Source organism: Spodoptera frugiperda, chromosome 25, assembly GCF_023101765.2.
Source record: "Spodoptera frugiperda isolate SF20-4 chromosome 25, AGI-APGP_CSIRO_Sfru_2.0, whole genome shotgun sequence".
Classification (NCBI taxonomy): domain Eukaryota; kingdom Metazoa; phylum Arthropoda; class Insecta; order Lepidoptera; family Noctuidae; genus Spodoptera; species Spodoptera frugiperda.
In genome coordinates, this window is record NC_064236.1 from 4,936,755 (window position 1) to 4,956,218 (window position 19,464).

At 34.2% G+C, this 19,464-nt stretch overlaps 2 protein-coding genes across 2 annotated transcripts; both read left to right on the forward strand.

The window, feature by feature from the left end:
- The first annotated feature begins 214 nt into the window (after positions 1-214).
- Positions 215-5,674, forward strand: LOC126912389 (uncharacterized). The gene is made up of 2 exons (XM_050704229.1): positions 215-688; positions 769-5,674. Exon 2 carries the CDS (start codon positions 1,507-1,509, stop codon positions 2,851-2,853), a length of 1,347 nt encoding a protein of 448 aa, XP_050560186.1. The 5' UTR covers positions 215-688; positions 769-1,506; the 3' UTR covers positions 2,854-5,674.
- Positions 5,675-14,866: 9,192 nt separating this feature from the next.
- LOC118265330 (protein SERAC1) lies at positions 14,867-17,706 on the forward strand. The gene has a single exon (XM_035578151.2). The coding sequence runs from the start codon at positions 15,141-15,143 to the stop codon at positions 17,388-17,390; it is 2,250 nt and encodes a 749-aa protein (XP_035434044.1). The 5' UTR covers positions 14,867-15,140; the 3' UTR covers positions 17,391-17,706.
- Positions 17,707-19,464: the final 1,758 nt, after the last annotated feature.

Consider the following 19,464-nt stretch of genomic DNA (forward strand, 5'->3'; position numbering starts at 1 on the left):
GTTATATTTATTATTTTTAAGTTGTTACCGTTGAAAAGCAACGTTTTTTTTTTAAATTAAGGAATTCACTTTTATTTAAACACAATCTGTACCATAAGTACCTACGAGTTTTCTTTACATTAAACGAAAGAAAAAGAGAGCGCGTTCGGCGCCGTGATTGGTCGGCGCAAAGGTAACCAATCAGAGTGCCGAACGCACTCTCGGTTCGATCTCATTAAACGCAAAACAAACTCGTACTAAGGAATCTGATAGTACAAGGAGCAATGACGTAAATACATAGGTACTGAAGTGGAGTGTCACGCATGCGCATATTGGGGTTTGATTTGAGATTTTTAAACATTTTTAAAAGCTGTCTTGTTGAAAAGTCATTGTCCTCAATCCGGAGTCTATAGGCTAAGACGTCGATGCTGGAAATAACGATACTTTTAGAAAATAGGGTTAATTATAAAACTAATCCTATTTGTAGATTGTTATCTACTAATTTACTAAACATTTTATTTTTCAAATCATGTTTCAAAGTACTTCCGGTTATATTCCGGTTAAATTCTGGCAACCCTTTAAAATAAACGTCACTTTCAATTCTGTCAGACCATGCACTGTGGTTAAATTTTGTTAAATTGTAGACAAAAAAAAATCGTATTTATTGCACTGATTTTTGTTTTTATCTGATGATTTTTTTTTTACCTAGGTAGTTATTTTATACCCAGTCAGTCAGTCATTTATGTACCAAGAACATGCAAAACTAAAACGCATTGATTTTGTTTCCAGATGCATGGATGGAGGCAGCTAGTTTCCGGGTAACTTGTGAGATTACTGCTAACAGTAATCTTAGTGAGCCCCAGCGGTGCATTTTTTATGTGGTTTTTCGGTAGGTTAAACCTATTCCCTGATTTGTTGTATTAGTTTAATCAAAAATCAAGTTAGTGTTTTGAGTTATTTTTTATTGTTAATTTTATTATTTTATTCACCACCAGAATTATTTAGGTAATTAGATAGGTTTTGTTGATTAAATGTAACATACCCACCTACATTATACCTACAAACAAGAAAAATAAGTGTAATATTGGGTACTTACAATACCTGCCTACTCTTCCCTTTTTTGTTTTTGAATTGTACCAAATGGCACCAATGTGCAATGTGCGTCCTTCCTTTTCCGGTGGGTGTCGCTGTCGCTCACCAGGTATCGCTAGTAGTTCGGTCGATCGATAAAATAAGAAATCAAAATAATGCGATGGGCGATCGCGATGGCGTACGTAATACCAAACTCTGTTTCCATAAGTGTACCAACTGTGCAGGCGATGGTCACCGGCATAACTACGAAGTAAGAATATTCACTGACCATTAAAGTAAAATGATAAAGTACCTAACTAGTTTGGTATATTTCTTTACATACAAAATTAAACCGAGTGTTACAATACTATGAACAAGTTAAAAGTATAGATCGCCTATTCGTCATACCTGTACAGCGTCGAGTGAATTCCAGCTGTCTACTCCAAAACAGTAAAAATGGCCGAGATGAACTGGAAACCTGATGAGCCTGGTCCTTCAAGACCTGTGTGGAGACCAGCTAGAGCACTAGCAGCAGCACCAGTCGGGGCGCCTGAGGGAGCACTTGCTGCGGCATCTGAAGAAGCATTCATTGAAGCGTGGTTTGAATACCTTCCCCCTGAAATGGTGGAACAAATTCTAAGACACCTCCCACCAAAATATCTTGTTCGTTCTCGATTAGTATGTTCTAGATGGAGGTACATAATTAATCATATTATGAAAAACCAGATGTATTGGTCAAAACATTGCAAGACCGAGTTCAAGAACCTATATGAGACTGCTCGAGAGAAATCATACCCCGTTATTGGGTGGCGTGATCTTTATCGCTCATTAAGTTCGTGGAAATTACTCAGGAATGCTACTGAAACTATCACCGAATTTTTACACTCAACATGCAGACCTGAAGATTTGCGCTATTTTAAACTATTGTCTCATGGCATTTTAGCAGTGCATAGAATTGGCTCAATAGTTTTCTATGACATAAATACCTTAACAGAATCCACTACAAGAAGTAGCATTGTTGGTAGATTTCAGAGGTACTCTGAAAACGAAGATTTTATAATAACACTTGGACTAGAAATGCAGTTGCATATCACTAAAAAAGATCCTGAAAATCAACAGCCAATCCCACGTTCCTACGAAAACGTGAAACTGTTTATCTTGACAAAGACTACTCTTTATTTCGTTAATTTTCTAAATGATATATTCTGTTGTCATCTAGATTCTGAAAACATTGTTGCCAATAATGTGACACATATGGGGGAAGAAATAATGAACATCAGTTTTTGTGATGGCACTCTTAACATCCTCACTCATCACCGCAGAATATATTCATTAATAAATGGGCGAATTGTATTGAAAGTAATTCTTTACAGAAATAGTAATATGTTACACGATTTGAATCGATTTAATTTCCTTAAATATATGGATTGGCAGATTTTCTTTCAGTGGATATTAGGCATGCAAATCATTTTTCCAAATGCACCACTAAGGGATATAGTTATTATGAAGTCCTATGGAAGAGCATACTTTGTGGGCTTTTATGATGGAGTCCTTAACATCTACTTTTCAACTCGGAACCTAAATGAGTTTAACATATTTAAACGTCGACCAGTAAAACAATACAACTTTGGCGAATATAGTGGCGATCCTCCAGAAACAGTCAACAAAATCCTGAATGTAGACGTTGTAGAGAAGCCATTTGGCCACTTAGTTTTTGTGGCATTGCCCAAAAACATGGTATGCATTAAACTGTCCCATAATTTTGAGACTGAATTGTCACGAGTAGTTGTTGACAATGACTGATAAAGAGTTAATGACTAATGAGTAATACAAGTAACATAGTATGAAATGAAATAGCTAAATTAATTTGGAAAGTAAGATTTCGGATTTATTTTTTACAAGAAGTCAACAACAACAAGTACATCACAGACTTTTAAATGTAAAGCTTTATTTTTTATTTCATTTACTAATTGAGTAATAGATATAGTACTTATGTTTCTAATTATATTAATTATTGAAATCCTTTATATTTCATCTATATTTACCAAAGATTATTTATTTAAATCATTATTATATTTAAGTACCTATGTAGGTACAGAAGCTAAATGAATAAACAAAATAGCAAAATATACACAAATTGTAAAAAAACAGCATAAATCTTTTATGGAAATTTAGAGTACTTATATACAGTCAAATAATTTGATGCTCTGGTTAAGTTTTTCATTGAGTTAAACGTGAAGATGGATAGTTTACTGTGAGTGTATGGTTTTATTGTTATAAATGTTTATTTTTATTGTTTATTATATAGATTATACACATAGTTGGTAGGATGCTAATGTCTAACAACAGGCCTATCAGTATTATTTTATATTTCATATTATACCCACCCATTGTTACTGTAGTAGTACCTATCTTAACGAATTAAATTATCTACCTATCTTTAACTATCTTATAAGTTAAAAAATGTCTGTGATTTTGTGTAAGAAAAATATCAAAGGCTTATCCATAATAAAATTAGGTAATTCTAGTCACTAAGCAATTATTTGGATTATGTTCTAGTTTCCAGTACACTCAATGTTTACTTTGTTAGTTGCAATTGCAATGTTAATACCTGCTGAATCAATTGAAAGTATATATGGCAAGAAAGTGACAAATGGCCATGGCCAACTCAACAATATCGTTATAATAGTATATATTTTAATGATTAAATTATCAATGTGTAGTTGATGTATTTCTGTGTAAATTAAATACTTATTAATGTACTCATCTGATAAATCAAATTCATGTTTTACTAGTACATAGATTAATTATTACATACATAGCATTTATGCTTCAGACATTTTCCCATTTTACCTAACGCTGGGTAATAATGTAGTTGATAGTTAACTATTGTTAAAATTATATGTCTGCTATTTAATATTATACATGTAGTTGATAGTTAACGTCTATTAAATTATATGTCTGCTATTTAATATTATATATGATTGTTTTTCAAGTTAGTAATTTTCATGTACTTAAAATTGTACATCATAGATACTGCAAAACGGTGAGAATAGGGAATGAGAGGTGAATAGATAGTATGATGAATTTCCCAATGCAATTGGCACCTCTCTCTTGTCCCTGTTTACCATTTCATACCTATTCACCCCGTTTTACTAGGTAAATGTATTTTATCAAAAGACTTACCACCTAATTGGCGCAGGTATCCATATCTATATATATAATAAATATTAATGAAAAATGGGTGTTACACTTATAAAGTGGTATACAATATTCTATGCCTACTATTTTGAGGCATTAAGTGTTAAATGTTTTAATGTATATGTAATTTGCCCCCTCAATGACTAAGGGCATTTGCAAACGTTAGTTAATTAAGATTTTATTGATCTCGATGTTAGACAATGGAAATTAGAGACTTAAATGTACCTAAGTATAAATTAGTATGTAAGTTCAAATTATACATTATATTAGACTATAATTGCATCAATATATAAATGTGCAAATATGTATGTGGTCCTTGTGAAACAATTGAAATTATCCGGGTAAAATACCTATTTTAATTAATTGAATTATGTGTCTGTATTATAAGTTTTTATATGTATATTTTTTTTATGATAATCTGTAATCAAATCTTATCCGATCCAGCTATCGTTATGGCTGAGAAGCTTACACTTGTAAATTTTATTATGCATGCAACATTATGTAACATGGTGCTTAAAGGTGGCCATACGGACTTCGCATTGAAACGACGTAACCCCATCGAATTTAGGCATGTTCAAATTGTCTTGACGAGTAATTTGTCTTGCAATGGCATGGTAACCAGGGTCTGATGATGAGAGCTGGAAGGTGGCCTTAGGAATTTTGTAACGAAAAGACGAAATCTCATTGAGTTTAGGTTCCTTGGTCTTAACGAAAACTAGGTATTGTAGATGGTTAAGGTCTGGTTTGGTGATGGATGTGTGGTCGCCAAGAACTCTGTAATAAAACTGCGCAATCCTGTCGAGTTTCGTCTCATTTCATCTTGGCGAGGACTATGAGGGTACTAAAGACGGTGGAATGAAAGATGACCGATAGGAACTATGTAACTGCGACACAACCCCATCAAGTATGGGCTCGTTTTATTCGCGAACTGAAATGAAATGAACCCGAATTCGCGCAATGACAAGGTATTTTATTTTATCGTTATTTTATGGTTATTGCCATTATTCAATTTTAAATAATTGTTTGCTTGTGTAAAGTTAGCGTTAGAATAAGAAAAATAAATTGTGTTGATAGTACCTATCTATTAACTATAAGTGAAGTGACAAATAATTATGTACTTAATGAAATAATTTTTCCTATCACGGTTTTATAGATTTTTATCAGTTTTGTTTTTATATTTTATTAACAATAAGAGCCAGTTTTACATTGGCGGCTGGTTAAAAATCTCAGTTAGTTTATAGTACCTATTGTTAAAGCTCAAAAAGTTAATTGACATGTTAGACATGAACAAAGTTACCCAACACTGGTGTATTATAGAGTTTTATGCCATTCTATTACTATTTACTTACTACAGAATTCATTGTACGCTTAGACCTAGATGTTATCATGTATTAAAATTAAAGATTAAATGTAATACTCGTAATTAATGAGTTTTATTTACTTGTACCTATATTAAGTAGGACCTTATTCAGTATCCTGATTTTTCAATAGTTAGCTGAAGTTGGTGATCATTCCTATTGGTTTTGATTTATATTTATTAATACAAGCAAAGTACGTATCCACATCTACTGTACTGTTGCTGTTAAAATAAAATTCGGAACAAATAGGTGTAAGCTAAAGATTTTCATTTGATATTCAGATAGGTACTGTAGGAACAATACTATCTAGTAAGGATGGAAGTATATAGAATTATAGATAGACAACTTTGCTACCGTTACAAGAACACCCTAAAATTAAGGGCCTGTTTCTCATTATCGTGATAGTCACCATGTACCAGATGTAGAACTATGAACGGCTAAGTAACTATGAACTATCTTTTGATCGGGGAAAAATCACCCAATGACTTCTCTCGCCTGGGGTGAGGCGAAAGGCGGTGTCAGACTCTTATGGACTAATCACCCCGTTCCAACTCCTGCTCTTGGAGCTGGAGCCCCGGCAAGCCGTCAGGTGTTCCGCGGTCCGTATCTGGCAGCCCTACTGGGCTGCATCTGTGGTGTTTGATGGCTCTTAGAGGTGCGCGCGGAACGCGACGTGCTGTACGGTCGGGTCCGGTTCTGGTGGGTCAGCGCGCTACCCTTACTCGCTGTCAGCAGGCCCGTGCAAGTATGAACATGAACTATATGCCACTAGTTTACCAGATACCAACTATATTTATATGAAAGTAAATCCTAGTATGTACGTTACATATTATTATTTAACTTTAGCTAGTGGCTAGCCCAGGCTTCGCACAGCACGCATTCACTAGATGTATAGCCTTCATAAAAACAATAACAAATTATAGACATGTAGGTACTAGTATGAGATCTCTATGTCAACCAGTGTACGAGCTGATGGTGTCTAATTTTGAATTACGGCCACAAAGACAACTACTGCTGAACATGACCTCTATAATCACTGGTAGGTAGGTACCTATTAGTGTTTCAAAAATAATAACTCCAATTAGTAGTTATGTTTTTAGTTCTCTTTTAATTAACAATAATGTTTCAGTGTAGTACAGTACATTAGTAAATGTATATTATAGTATATAGTACACTGAATAACAAGATCAGTCGATATTACATACTAGTATAATTCCATGCACGAACGATGGCCAGATTTGTACGTGTGCATTGCTTTCTTCATACCTACAAAATTTGCCCATCATTCGTACCAAGAACTATACCTTTAATAAATCATATTTTCAATACAATCAAGTATAAAAAAATATAATCATCTTTAGGTGCGTATTTAAAACGTTTATCATTCTTATGAAAATAGTATACCTACTGTATATATCACAACCAACGAGCTTAATTAGCTAACTGAATGGTTAGGTTAATTAAATAACTGAATGGTTAGGTTAGGCTGTTAGTTTTAAAGATAAATAGGACCAGAATAATAGGATTAAAATAAGCAACAACTGCAATCCTAGAAAAGTCGAATCACCATCGGAAGTTTTGGATTTGTAGGTAAATCGCCCGGGCGGGTTGAGTGAACATCTGCGACATGCGGGCTGTCATTTGCCAATAGTGTTGGCCATGTTTTTCTCCCTGATTGTCAGTCACCGGTATCGTCGGTATTATCGGCAATCGCCACAATTCGCCAAAAGCCAAAGCCGATGGTTTATAATCTCTCAGTAATTTATTTTGTTAATGTCTACAAGCTACAATTAATATTAAGTTATTTCAGAACTTCTACATGGAAGGTTTACATTGACTGTCTCAAATACAAATTGACTTAGACGGTGAATAAGAAAGTTTATAATTTATTTGCATAAATAACAATTTCTTTATTAAGTAATGCACAACTTACAATTAGACCAATCAATCAGTCTTTGTTTCAATCGACTAGGCCGAAACTAGACTAATATATAAAATAAACAAAAACTAACTTCTGAATATACAATTAAATTCAATCGTTCAATCTCGACGGTTGTTTAGACATTTGATGAAATCTTCAACATTTTTTGGCTAAAGGTGGCCGATGCCGAAGCTTCTGTCGGGCACTAGATATCATTTAACAAACAGCTTGGCAACAAATTGAATAGTTAAGGAAACTAGTTGGCTGTGACACGCACAAAACAATCCAGTCGCGCTTAGCAACTATACCTACTACAAAATCAGTCAAATCACATCTTAAGTCACTAAGAATGAATATTATATCACATTGTTATCATATATCATCACATCGCACACCTAGTAATATATTGGCACATCTGCAAAAAATGCGAAATTGACTTTATATGATTTACCTGTTTAAAAGTGCATATTAATCTATTTATTTCCATATTCATCGAGAGAGGTCGTAAGTGTCAGTATACCATTATTGTAGTTTCCCTCCCACGCACGTAAAACAACGGTTCAATGGTCAGTAAACTAAAAACTAAACAAGTCAGGTAAACTATGAAAACCGTAAATGTGCCAATACATTACTAGGTGTGCGACATTGTCAATCTTCATATATTAAATGATTAAATAGTAAAGAAAGTCCTAAACCTTAAATTACTGAGATGTCGCTACGCAGCAACCTATTCAAATTGGGGTTTTACCTCTGGTTTAACTATACTAAGGGCCGGTAGACCCTGTATTTTTTTTCATTAGATTTTGGACTTTAAATCAAAACAATTCAGTTGAAAATTTTATAAATACAGACAGAAAGGAGTATGATGAGGTTTGGTCAGTGTACCTTATTTTAGTGTTCGGTACACTTAGTACGAGTTTGCTTTATGTTAAAGTAAATAAAACTAGAGCGCGTTCGGCGCTCTGGTTGGATGGTGCATCCAATCAGAACGCAAACTCATACTAAGGGTCCGGATCCAAGTGCCAAGTCTTGGAAGCCAACTGTCGGAAGTTATTTAAAATCTTTACAACTATACAAGACACGTATAAACTGCACGTTGAGGAGATATGCCCTTTCCGCCTTTAGCTAAAGGGCGTTTATAAAAATAGTAGTAACAAAATCTTCTTTTGTAAATCCTATAACGCAAACACGATATTTCTGGTATAAAATTTAAAGTTAAGAATTAAAATTAAGGCATACCTTTCATTGCTAGGTTTATTAACTTATTTGATGTAATTTAATTTTAAAGGATTATGAATTGCATAGAGAATTTCTTAAATATCAATAAAATTGTACTTTTAAAATCCATTTCTATGTATGTAATCAAGTTAATACCATACGAATAATGTAGAACCGTAAAACAGGGCGAACAGAAGTTAGAAAATTCATAGTAGGTACCTATTTATTTATCCACCCGGTTTTCACCGAACGTCTGTATCTATTGGACCCTGTCAGGTAGAAAATATCCAGTTTAATATTAGGCAGATAATAAAAAAAAGTATAATACGCAGTACTTATTAAATTTACACTACTAAATTTCAAATAGGTACTGTAAGGCAACAATAAACTTAATTTACTCAAAAGTAATAAAATGTTGGCTGGATCATTTCTGCTTAGCAGGGTCCAATTTATAATCAACGTTAAATCTGCTCACAATTGATTTGTGATTGTTAGTGTTCAGTTACATTATCCTGAGTTTCTACATGGCATGGTAAACCCGAGATTACGTCATTGGAAATGGATTAAAAAGTTGCGAAGTTTATTATTTAGCAATAAGTACTCTCTCTCTCTCTAGTAAGTATGATCTGTGATCACTTCTTTGGCTTAAAATTATTTTTGTACTTAAACAGAGTAGATATGGTTTTTAAACAAACCATAGAATTTTATTGGTCTAAGTCTTAGGGCCCTTGTCCACGGCGACTTTTTGTAGCGACGCTGTCGTGAGTCTGCACCGATACAGTCGCGAAATGCACATGTAACAGCGTTGGTAGCGATGGTGTCGCACTTTTAGTGAATGCGCGACAGTATCGCTTCAAAAAGTCGCCGTGGGTGAGGACCCTTAGTTATACCCCACATTTGAGTTGCGCTACGCTAGCTGGATAATGCGCGCAGCATACGTATAGCATCACTATATAATTTTTAGGCCGCATCATCACTTACCATCAGGCGAGATAGCAGCCAAACGTCGACCCATTTAACAATAAAAAAAAAAAAATCACATAGCATGGGCACAATGACGTTTGATATAGGCAATATTATTTTATGTCGAAAGTCAAAGTAAATTTGGATTTACTTTAGTATAATTATAAATTAGGATTTATTTTGACATTCTAGACATATTAGATAGATAATATCTGGATTATATTTTCAATATATGATTCTGTTATTATAATCAAACATTGAATAAAATGTAAAATACCAAATATCACCATACTTATGCTAGGCGAGTAAACTAATATTAGTCAAGATCCATACTAGTGAGTTTGCTTTATGTTTAAATTAAGTAATCGAAACGGAAAAACTACTCATATTAAGTAAATCAAAGGGTATAATCTTCAAAAATATAGTAAACTCAACTATGTATGACTATGTCTGTAATATCGTATTTCACTTAACATTTTAATTACAAGTATTTTACAGCCAAGGGGCTTCATTAAGTAAAGTACGTACAAGTATAGCAGTTAATAGTAATAATAGTAGTTATAGTTCATAAAATCATTACTTAAGTTATTGGATCATCTAAGCCTTTTTTCTAATATGATTATACATAGATACTATTCTTAGTATAATTATGGTACATTTCAGCATAGCATGCTTATTGCATAGACTTCTAAGATAATTATTTCTTTACGAGATCATCGCCCAGCCGTTACGTTAGCCGCGGCATATATAACTATTGTATACTTAAACTAAGTATATAATCTGTTATCTGTTCTGCATCTGCTATAGTAATATTTATAATTTCCAGTGTGGCCGGGTCTTTGATAATATTGATGCGTCCAGCTTCTTTCAATTCTGAAAATAAATAAGGAAGAGTTTTACATGAAATTGTATTTAGATATCGTTTAGGTTTGAATCGTTTGTATCTGCTTGTAATTTGGACTAACATTTTTATACGTATTTATCAAAGTGTGGGAGAGCCATGCTTTGGCTCGAATGGGCTGGCTCGACCGGAGTGATACCCCGGCTTCGGCCACGGAAACGACGCTTGCGTTGGGTTTTGCTGTGTGAGTGAGGTTACCAAAGGCCCAAGTACCGCCCCAATCTTCCCAATCCTCGATTCCTCAAAATCCCTTAAATTCCTAACCTAATGTGTCCCTGGGCGGTGGCGTTGCTTACCATTAGGTCTACTCGTTTACCCCTTATTCCGTAAAAAAAAACTGAAACATAGTCTCTCACTTATATAAGAAGCTTAAGGTTGCCCAACGCGCTATGAAAAGGGCTATGCCCGAAGTTTCTTTGCGAGATCGAACAACAAACGAGGAGATCTGCAACCGAACAAAAGTCGCCGACATAGCCCAGCGGATTAACACAAATACGATCTTTTCTGATGATGGCAGTGCTGTGTAGGTCAATGGCGAAAAGGCGCGGCAGGTATCACACCAAACAATTCCTCAGAGCACTCCCCGTGGTACAAGCGATAGAGAATGAACAACGAAGCTACATCGCTACGACTGCCAAGTTTGACGGTTTGAAATATCCCGACACTTGATGTTATCGTTTTCTCGCTCTCTTGTCGGAGAAATACCAGCGTGATGCGTCTAATACCAGACTCAAAAGTATTCATGTTTGCGACTAATATTGAAAAGGCCGCATTTATCTCTGCCCAATAAAGATGGGGTTTTATAAATCTTAAAATGTCACTTACTCAGTATGGATGAGAAACATGTTGCAATCGTGAAAGCCCTGAAGCCGGGATGCACCAGACCTTCACTGAGAATAGTATCTACATTCACATTTGGAATATTTTTCTCAACTAGCAATACTATTTTTGCAAATACATTGTCTGGACTCCATTCCTCCCTGTAACATATAAAATTAAGTGTGAACTTTCATCATTCCTAAAATTGTCTAAGATAGATAACTCTTAGAGACTATGACTATGTGTTTTTTTCGTCATTTGTTCTCAGAATAGTTCGATAGGAAACGCCGGCCTCAACTGGTTATTTTTGAGAATGACGTGTTCTCTTTTTGACGTGTTCTGTTCTCATGTAACCAATTTGCAAAAAGAAATATCATTTATAATTTACAGTCTGCAAGTTAAGTTTTTTCGCAATATCGAAAGTAACAATTTTTTTGGTACTTTATTAAATAGCGTTATTGCATAGAAATGGTTACTTTTTATTCATTATGGAAACAACTCCATTCTGTGTTGAAATTGGAAAAAAAAGGTGACAGGTAACTTTTCTCTCAAATATGGAGATATGAGAGATATGCCTCCTGCATGTGACAAAACTAATGCTAAACTTCGCTGTACATGTGTGGAAAGAATGCTATGGATTATGGATAGGCGGTCTTTTTTACCTACCTATCAAGCTCTGGCTGGCAAGCAAAGATAAGATGATTATCAAAGATAAGATGAGCAAATATGTGACATTATTAAAGAGACTTTTGAAGTATTAAAGCCAGATTTGCAATAAGCTAGAAATTACCTTTATAATAGGTACTAATTTGGACAGTAATTTCTGTAACCATTATTAATCCCAGCTTTTTTTGCTTGCTTTCAATTTAGTGGATTATTTATAAATACAAAAGTAGTTATTACAGCCATTAACAATTGTGTGAATATAATAGCTAATTAAAAAATGTACATATCTGAAAAGTCTCACTTTTACTACTTCGAACATTCTACAGTTGGAAGTAATTTACATTGCATTTAATTTACATTTACACAAATAATGTTCCATTATTAACTATTTACCTTATAGAATCATTGATCTGCGCTCTCTCTGTATTAAATTTCATTATGCTAAACTAGGTTTCACCTCTAGATTTTTTTACTTTCTTCACGGGAATCTATCTCGGCGGACTCGTCGCTACGCAAATGATTGTCCTGGTGTTATTTATGCAACCAAGATATATCTGAAAATTAATTAAAATATTTTTTGGTGCATTCTTTGAGTCTGTTCACTGAGATGTTTGGACAAGGCCAGTAGTGTTTGGTTTACAATGAAGTTTATGTTAGGTATTTTACATATCATCACATCAGTGAAAATTAAACATATTTGGTCCCCACCCACTGCCAGTGTCAGTAGTGACAGTAGATTAATGAACCGTCAAACTTAACTTTGTGGTACATTTTAGTTGTTAGTAGCTCACAAGGACAAAACATTTGGGTTAGTAAACATATATCATATATGTATTAAAAATATTTCGCACACCTAGTAATATATTGGCACATTTACGGTTTTCATAGTTTACCTGACTTGTTTAGTTTTTAATTTACTGACAAATGAACCATTGTTTTACATGCATGAGGGGGGAAACTACAATAATGGTATAATGACACTTACAACCTCTCTCGATGAATATGGAAGTAAATAGATTAATATGCACTTTTAAACAGGTAAACCATATAAAGTCAATTTCTGTTTTTTTGCAGATGTGCCAATATATTACTAGGTGAGCGATTTAATACATACTTTTGTTTTTAGTTTGCTTCCAAAAATACAGACTTGATTGAAGATTTCTTCAGTAGTGAAGTTGAAACTATGTAGTGTGAGCAGCCACTGAAAATAATGAAAATGTAACTACTATTAGTCAATTAAGTAACAATATCAAGGTATATAGGTAATTATTATAGTCAAGAGTATCTCAGGATTATGATATAATATTTTCAACATAATTAAATTTCATTCTAAAATAAATAGGTACACAAGTACATATGATGTAAGTATGATTCCCATGAAACAGAGGGTGAGCTTTACCTACACTATTTGTATACTCAATAATAAATATGGTGGTTGAGGCTTGGACAAGCCCACCACAGCCAGCCAAACTGCAAGCCAGTATCTACAACCATGAAAACACCACAACACTGAAGCCCATCACATCCCAGGGACATGAATAACTGTAATGGATTTAAGCAATGAAATAATTCTGAAAATATTATTAGTGGAGAAAAAAAAGGGTTTACACACAAATTCATCATCAACTAAAAATTTTACATATAACTAGTTTTAATATTATTGGTTAAGAAACTAAACAAATCTTGTAAAAATGGTTAATGAATGACTTGTAAAGGTAATATTTTATGTGAAATAATTAAATGAGTATATAATTATGTACTTACCAAGATCAACCAACTGATTTTTTTTTTCTCTTCTTATTGGCAACTGAGTCTTAAATATACAGGTTTGTCAACTATACTGCCAGTATTATGCCAGGTGGTGACGGCAGGGTAATGAACCGCCGAATTTAAGTTTGTGGTACATTTTAGTAGCTGAAAAAAATCAAACATTTAGGTTAGTAAACATGTTATAATTATTATGTTTTGATTTACTGACCAGTCATACTACTACTACTGGGAGTCTTTGAACGAACTTATCCTTAGCTGTATAACACTGCCTACCGTTTATGCTTCTCGCGAGCTTCTGAGAGTTGTTACGGAATATAGATAGATTTTTCTATAGTTAGAAGCGTCCGAATCCTTTCAATGAAGGCCTCGGTTGTCGTGGGGGAGTGTAACACATAAAATAAGTTTGTCGGGAGATTTATTGGGAGGATCAGGGGCTTCTCCTTGTACATTATATAGAAAGGTGGGAAGAGGAAACAAGCGACCAACATTACCTTATTAAAAGTATCAAACACAATCAATTTAAACAGTACAAAATGATAAAGGCTTTAATTCAGTTCTTCGTCCTTCACTACTACTAATGAGAACATCAAATATAATTTTATCAATAGCCTTTTGTAAAACCGGGCCGAATTTTATTTATTTATTGTATTGTATTGTATTCATTAGCTGTCAGTGTTAGCCTGTCACTCCGTCAGAATGGTCGACGTCAATGTCAAAACAAACAAACTAAAATATTGCATAAAACGCTGTAGCGTTTGTAGAATGTATTCTACACGTAGAACTTATTAGGTATCATAATTATAATATTTGGGACCTTAATTTAAGTATTTGTTTGTTGTATAAATTATTTAAAAACATATACGTTATGTTTGTAAATAATTTTACAATATAATATTCAAGTTTATGTAAATCTATTAAATTAGACTAATGTTATGTTTAGTTGTCTCTTGTGTCTTATTGGACTCGGCAACATTTTATTGACATTGATGTTTTTCAAAGCAATTAGCAACTGATAAAATATTTTTTCCAGTATTGGTATGATGAAACAAAACAGTTCAGGATGAAATCTTTGGATAATCTATCTTGTCTCCCAACCCAAAGTGACATTGTCAAATTGACATAATAACAACACGAGTATGTACTATGTAATAATAAAAATAATTATTAAATAAAGTCGCGACACGAGTCTCTAACATAATTTGTAATTTTTTAAATAATAAATCTACGTAGCTATGAAATCAAGAATGTTCTTCGAACTGAAAGTACTGAAACAATGGGCTTCCAAAAAAAGTTGAGGGTTCTCCTGAGGTATTCGAAAGTAGTGGCAGTCGCAGGAAGTGGTGTTTTTTGTGTATATTACAATATTGTCCAAACCTGCAAAAGTATAAATAGTATAGTGAATCCAGCAGTAGTTGACCGAGAAAACAAACATATAGCAGAATATATTTATGTCGATGATCCCTCGTACAACCTGACATTCCAAGTGGAGTACGATAAAGCGATCAAACGATCTGTGGGCCTGGCGCGCATCTGGAAGAGCTTGAAGCATTCTTTAGCATGGAGACTGTTGTGGTTATGTCGAAATGGGAATAAAGATCAAAGGAATATAGCACTAGAACAATTAGCCTCATTCAAAAATAACAAAATATGGGATTGCTGTAAACTTGCTCAAGCTATAGATGAGAAAACTGCTGTGTTGCTGGCACGGACTTATGGTGCTGACTTGCGATATTTCCTTCCACCTCCAATACACATTCGTAGAGCGGCATTATCTTATGAACTAGTTTCATTCAAATTGAGAGACCTCATCATTGCCGTACAAAGTGTAAATCCTCATTGCTGCATTGAACATTTTCTCTCCAAATACTTTGCAAATGTACAAGAAGCAGCAATGGAATCAGATAGTATACCATCAAAACCTGATAATATTGCTGAAAGAGATCTGTGTATATCCTGTATGGATGCTATATACCACCATGTTACTCTTTTCAATTGTAGAGATTATGAAAAAGATCATTCAACCAAAAAATTAATCAGTATGGGGCTATTACCTATATTAGCTGAAACCCTGTTAAGATACCGTAATGATCCAGATTGTGACCTAGCTGTGCTCAAAGTTCTTACTGTTTTAAGTGTACATAACAATTTGTTGAGAGAGTTTTTTCAAAATGGCCTCATTGGTGAATTATCACGACTTATACGGTCGAAGGATATTAGATTATCAAGTTCAGCAGCAGTATGCCTTGCAAATTTATCTGGAGAACATTGTTACAGACCTGGACTATATTTGTTGCATCCCATCTACAGAACTACAGCAACTACTGCCTGCGATATTTTGCTTGTACATGGACTCAGGGGAGGTGTATTTGTCACATGGAGGCAACGGGATAAAAAGTGTGCTGAGCCCCTTGGGATAATCGAAGTTACTGTATCTGATTTTGACTGTGAGTCATGTAAGATTGTAAGAATACCACCAGAGAAGAAATATTTAGATCCTGATATGCAGCAAGTAATGGAAGATTTAATAGAAATAGAAGATGAAGCATTATTATCAGATTTAGAAGTAGTTCTGCATGATCTTCCTATTCAAGCTATGAGAGTACCCCAGTCATCCAATAAATTTACTGCTAATCACAAAAGAGTTGCATTAAATCAAGAAGAAGAAGACAAAGATAATTATACAGTCTGCTGGCCTAAAGACTGGCTGCCCAAAGATATCAGTAACTTGAGAATACTTGGTGTGAATTACTGGACTTCATTGTCAGAATGGCTTGAAAGGTGTCCATTACAAACAGCAGATATAGCAACTCGGGGTTCAGAAATGGTGCCTGCACTCATAGATGCTGGTGTTGGCAATAAGTCTACACCAGTAGTCTGGCTAGCTCATTCTATGGGTGGATTAATTGTCAAACAAGTGCTAGTTGAAGCATCCCAAAGTGATCAGCAATTATTGAAAAAAATAGCTGAGAACACTAAAGCTGTATTTTTTTTTAGTACCCCACATAAAGGTAGTTCTATGGCTACAATGCCCCGAGCAGCTGCTGCTGTGTTATGGCCTTCTAATGATGTGAGACAATTACAACAAGATTCACCAACTCTATTGAACCTACACAAAGCATTCATTGAGTTTGCAGATGCTTATAGTTGGGAAACTATAAGTTTTGCTGAAACCATGCCAACGCTAGTCACAGCATTTAAAGTTCCTGTACATTTTGTGGAGTCATTTTCGGCTGATTTGGGCCGTGGTGAATTTTATCAACTACCTCTTGATCACCTGTGTATTTGCAAACCAGCAACAAGACAATCAATTTTGTATACCACAGTATTAGATGTCCTACAAAGAGTAGCCATTAAGGAAGAAAAGATACCATATACAAATACTTTCATCCAAACAGCTTCAGACTTATTTTGGTGGCTTCTAAGAACAAAGGTCAAAGAAGTATTGGAAACCATAGATGAAAACCAAACGAATGAAGGTTTGCGATGGACAGAGAGGGTCTTGTTGAACACTTTCACAGATTAATCTGCCTCAAGGCCTCAAGTATATTTTGAAGTATTAATTTATTATTTTGTCATTTTTTGCTGAAACATAATCATTTATTGTTTAAACAAGTCCTGGACATTATTTTTTGATAATAATGTATAAGAGAGTAATTTTTAACAGTATTCTATAGTGAGAGGGAGAAGTATGTGGTGCCATTGACTTAAGAAACTAATACTCTAGATAGGTAGGTACTTTAGTATACTCGTTTTATTTGAAAATTCTATTTATTGATGTTCTGAATGTCATGTTTCCTATTACCTGCTATTGAGTAAAGTATTTTGTGTAAAGAAAATAATTTTATTTATACATATTTGCATAGATAGTTCCCCAGTTTTCATGAAATCATTTGTACAAGCAGTTTATATACCTATTAATAGAGCTTAGCACGAACATTGAAGCTAACAAAAAGAATATTATTAAATTAGAGTCGTTTTTAAGTATGTAGTCCCTCTTTTGATAATATGAAATAATTTTATTAATTTGTTTTCTGAGAAAAATGACCAATTTTCTTTCCTGTCAATTGAAATATGAACCACATTTAATTTATTGTTTAGTTGTCTATATTAATACTTAACGAAGTACGGAGGTATCCATTTATTTAATTTGCAGTTGGTTTTTGAGTATTTTACCCAGAACTAGAAAGACCTATGATGTTGATTTGGCTATTCGCCAAAGCAGTTCTATAATAGGTGCTTGTAATTAGTTTTATTTATATATTCTTTGTTAGATCTCTTTCTTTGTTTACTATTTATAAATAGTAAATTAGGAGCTACGTAAAATACCTACAGGTAGAATGTACCTATAGGTACTTAAAGGTACATAATTTATGGGTTCGTAATGTGATGTTGGAGCAACGTTTCACGAAGGGACTGGCTTGACTGGATTAATACCACTGCCTTCCTGCCCTACAGGAAACTGGCGTGAAACAAAGCTTGCATGGGTGTTTCGCCGTTTCTTTATCATTTTAACTTCTCTGGTGTTGGGGGATTCGCCGATTGTTTACCGTATGCAGATCCGTCTGCAGTACTGCAGATGCCACTAATTCTCTTTCTATAAGTAGGTAAGCAATTCTCCGTTTATAACCACGCTAATAGAAGCCATTCAAATTTCAAAGAAAAACTTGAAGGTAAAAAAGGTTATTGCTAACGTACCTACCACCAGAGCCATCTGTGTGCGTTTTCAAAATCCTTGTTTCTTAACAGACAGTACAGATGGCTCTGCGAGTACATTGCTACCAGTTTCGAATCATCGAAATGGATCGTATACTAATATATCGTAAATAAATAATAATACGAAATTCGAACCGTATATTCATGTTGTTAAGAAGACCTATAATAAATATGACAAAAAATCGAAATGTACCAGAAACAGGAAGAAAATAACAATTTTATCTTATTTAATTCCAGGGCGTGCACTAGATGTCACTACTGCCTTTTACTTGTAGTTTATGAAAAAGCTCAGAATTATGAAAAACTACGAAACCAAAATCTTATTTAATGAATTAACGTTTCGGAAGATTTTACAGGATTCTGAGCAGTGCCGGCGTTAGGGGGGCGACATGGGCCGATGGCCCAGGGCGACAAAGTCTGGGGGCGCCAATAAAATGAAAAACAACTACTAACACTTGATATTGCTTCCCTCAAGTGGGCGCCACTATATTTTCGCCCGGGGTGTCAGTGGCCCTTACGCCGGCACTGATTCTGAGACTTGAGGTCCCTTTTATCTTTATTTAATTATTTTTAAACTAGGATATAAATATGTTAGGAAGTACTTATCAATATTGTTTGATTTTGAAGAAGAGTTTATGTTACGACACTGACCACTGTAACCTAGCAACTTTCACTACATGCGACATTTTTAAAATTTCATCATCACTACATAGTATAAAACAAAGTCGCTTTTTCTGTCATGTTGTATGTCCCTATGAACGCTTAAATCTTTAAAACTACGCAACGGATTTTGATGCGGTTTTTTTTAATAGATAGAGTAACTCATGAGGAAGGTTTTTATGTATAATACAGGTATAATATATCACCATTGCACCCATGCGAAG